The sequence below is a fragment of the Dipteris shenzhenensis genome, chromosome 21, assembly GCF_047967505.1.
Source record: "Dipteris shenzhenensis isolate YYH24624 ecotype China chromosome 21, Dip_SZ_1.0, whole genome shotgun sequence".
NCBI classification, from domain to species: Eukaryota; Viridiplantae; Streptophyta; class Polypodiopsida; order Gleicheniales; family Dipteridaceae; genus Dipteris; species Dipteris shenzhenensis.
In genome coordinates this window covers 49,958,187-49,961,055 of record NC_141616.1, presented here as the reverse complement: position 1 = coordinate 49,961,055, position 2,869 = coordinate 49,958,187, and the positions used below count along the sequence as shown (strand labels likewise).

Genomic DNA, 2,869 nt, shown 5'->3' with positions numbered 1-2,869 from the left:
TAAAATTGAAATAAAAAACCCCTCTTGTTATTATAATCGTGTTAATTTTAAAAAAAAAGTCAAATTAAAATACCCCTCCTTTTGAATGCACATGGTACACTAAAATTTTATAAGGTGAACCCCCCGAGATCAAATGCTCGTGCTATACTTTTGGGGATTTTCAAATAGGAGTGCATGAACATGAACTGTGATGACTAGTTTTGTCCTATGTACATAGCTAAATTCGATTGCAATGAACTTAAGAGTCATGATATCATGCTTTACCCCAATGTGGTTAAGGCCTTGCGACCTTGTGCATGAAGAGGTTCAAGCTTGGAGGTACCCTCGAGGGTTCACCTCAAAACAATTTAGTGTACCACATGCATTCAAAAGGAGAGGTATTTTAATTTAACTTTATGCAAAATTTTAACAGGTTTACAATAATAGGAGGGGTTTTTAAATTCAACTTTGGAAAAAAATCTCTTAGTTCATAAGTAAAGAGGGGTGTTTCTATCGGGGGTAAAATTTTAGTTGAGTGGTTTTTTAAATACTGCTTGAATGCACGTGATACATAGGGATCCTAAATAGTGCACCCCCTGAGGAGGTACCGGCCCCACACAGACTCTAATAAAGTATAAATAATGAAAATAAAAAATTAAATCCCATACTATCGTCTCCTGCTACACACATGTGGTCATAGTACCATGTCAATAAGTGCTAACCAAGGCTCCAAACTCACCAAGTAAGAAGGTCAATTCAACTAAGGGAAACGTTTCAGATTCATTAATGTATATATTTTGAGAGGTTCTAGATGCAAGACTCCTAAATAACATATGCTTTTGTTAGATCTTTTTAAGAATCATTCAAGAGTTTGATTTCAATCCCATTTCTAGAAGTTTTTTTGTGTGTGTGTCTACTTTAGCTTGTATTTCCCTCCATCAACAGTCCAATTCATTTTCCCTTTTTGTTGCAAAAATTCATGTAACAAGGATAATATATCCACTTTAATTTGTTACATATATATGTAGACTATGGAATAAAGACTGAAAATACTCCCCCTTAGAAGACCAACTAAATTTTTACCATGTTATCTCAACCATGAAATGCTAATTAAACACATAAGATGTTCTAATTTTGTTGCCTTTCGTCTTTGTATCTTCTCTCTTATATCTTTTAATCAAAGGGGCGACATATTCATATATTGTCTCGCTTTGTGTAATCCTTCTCTCTTTTCTTTTACACTCTTTTCTTTGTCCTATCCTTTCATCTTGTCTCCCTTTATTTTTTCATCACCCTTATAGATGTTTTTAGATCTGCAAAAGCCCATGCTATAAGCTTTTACTTTAATGTGCGTTGTGCAAAAACATCTTTACCCCCACTTTCACACTTTAGCCTAAAATCTGTATGTAGACATGGGAACAACATGCCAAATGAGGGAGATAAAAAATTTTGCACTTGCATCCATGTAGGCTAGGAGTACATGATGTATGCCATCATCTTGATTACTCTCTTATGCATGCTTGTCATCAATAGCATTTAAAGTTTTGTATTAGAAACGTAATAGGATAACGATGAATTGCACTATAGAGCAAGCCCTTGGAGTATTTCAGACAACTACTGCCTGTTCTTGTGCGGGGAAGTCTTTTTGAGTCACAGTCTAAGGTGGAGAAACCCTTTGACATTAAGGCTAATGTGCGTGTGTAAGCAGCAGGAGTCAATGTAGACGTGTTAGTATGCGTAAATTGAGAAGCAAACTGCGTGGAAAGATTCAAGGTTGAAAGTCCAAGCTGCTTGCTACAAAACGGAAGGACAGCAGGCTTTCACAAACAACGTAACAAACACAGCTCCAGCCTCCTACCCTCTTATTCTGCAACTCGGTGCTCCGTATACCAGCTCTTCATGGCCAACTCCAGCATTGCCTTCATCCTCGGGCTCACCCTCGCCCTTTCAACCCTCCTCAGCCCGCCTCATCACCTCTTGGCCGCTGCCCAGAGTCACCCCGAACTCCATTCCCTTGAGTTCTACATGTACATCGCCGTGCAGAATAACACGTATCTCAACAATCCCGCCCCCTTTACTGCCATCCAGTCCGCCCAACCCGTCCAGGCCCAGAATTATTCCTTTGGCATCATCCATACCTTCGATAACCCCCTCACCTCCAATGCTTCTCTCAACTCCACGCAGGTGGGCCGCGTTCAGGGATGGTATGGCGACGTTGGAAAGGATATCCTCACTCTCTTCCTCGTACAGACCTTCACTATCGCCACCCCGGACTACAATGGCTCCCTTAGTCTGGTGGGCGTAGATATTGCCACGGATGCTGTCAAGTATGCTCCCATTGTGGGTGGCACGGGTGACTTCGCGTACGCCCGCGGAGTCGCAACACAAACGCTCGTCTCCACTGCGACTGTCGACAGCCAAACTGTCTCATGGTTCCACTACGTTCTCGAATATAAATTCTAAGCCTCCCTATTTGTCCTTGTCGTTGAGGCCACTGCAACACGATCTGGCAGAGCGTATTCGAGATTATCAGCGCCTCTAAATTCTACCACGGGATATCAGACAATCCTACGGAACAGTAGTAGTCATGCTGGAGATCGCACTTGCCTTTTTCTTTTTGTGAAAAGGAAAGCCAAAAATGGATCTAATGGAAAATAACTAGTTCCTTAATTAACTAAGTTGCGTAGGCATTCTTTCCCCATAATGAAGGTGTTCTTCGTTACCTATCAAGCCTATCACAAGATACAAGAGTAATTATTTTCTCGATTTAGAACAAGGCAATATAAATGTACAATACCATAGCTAGTATATGCTTCGAAAGAATTGTAATATGAGGTCCCTTATTACAAAAATAGGATTGTCACTTCTAAAAGACGAGAAAAAGGTGAAA

General features: G+C 40.3%; 1 protein-coding gene across 1 annotated transcript; it reads left to right on the top strand.

Annotated features, from left to right (window-relative positions):
* Positions 1–1,877: 1,877 nt before the first annotated feature.
* LOC147889009 (dirigent protein 22-like) lies at positions 1,878–2,510 on the top strand. Its single transcript, XM_087392977.1, has one exon. It carries the CDS (start codon positions 1,879–1,881, stop codon positions 2,440–2,442), a length of 564 nt encoding a protein of 187 aa, XP_087249103.1. The 5' UTR covers position 1,878; the 3' UTR covers positions 2,443–2,510.
* Positions 2,511–2,869: the final 359 nt, after the last annotated feature.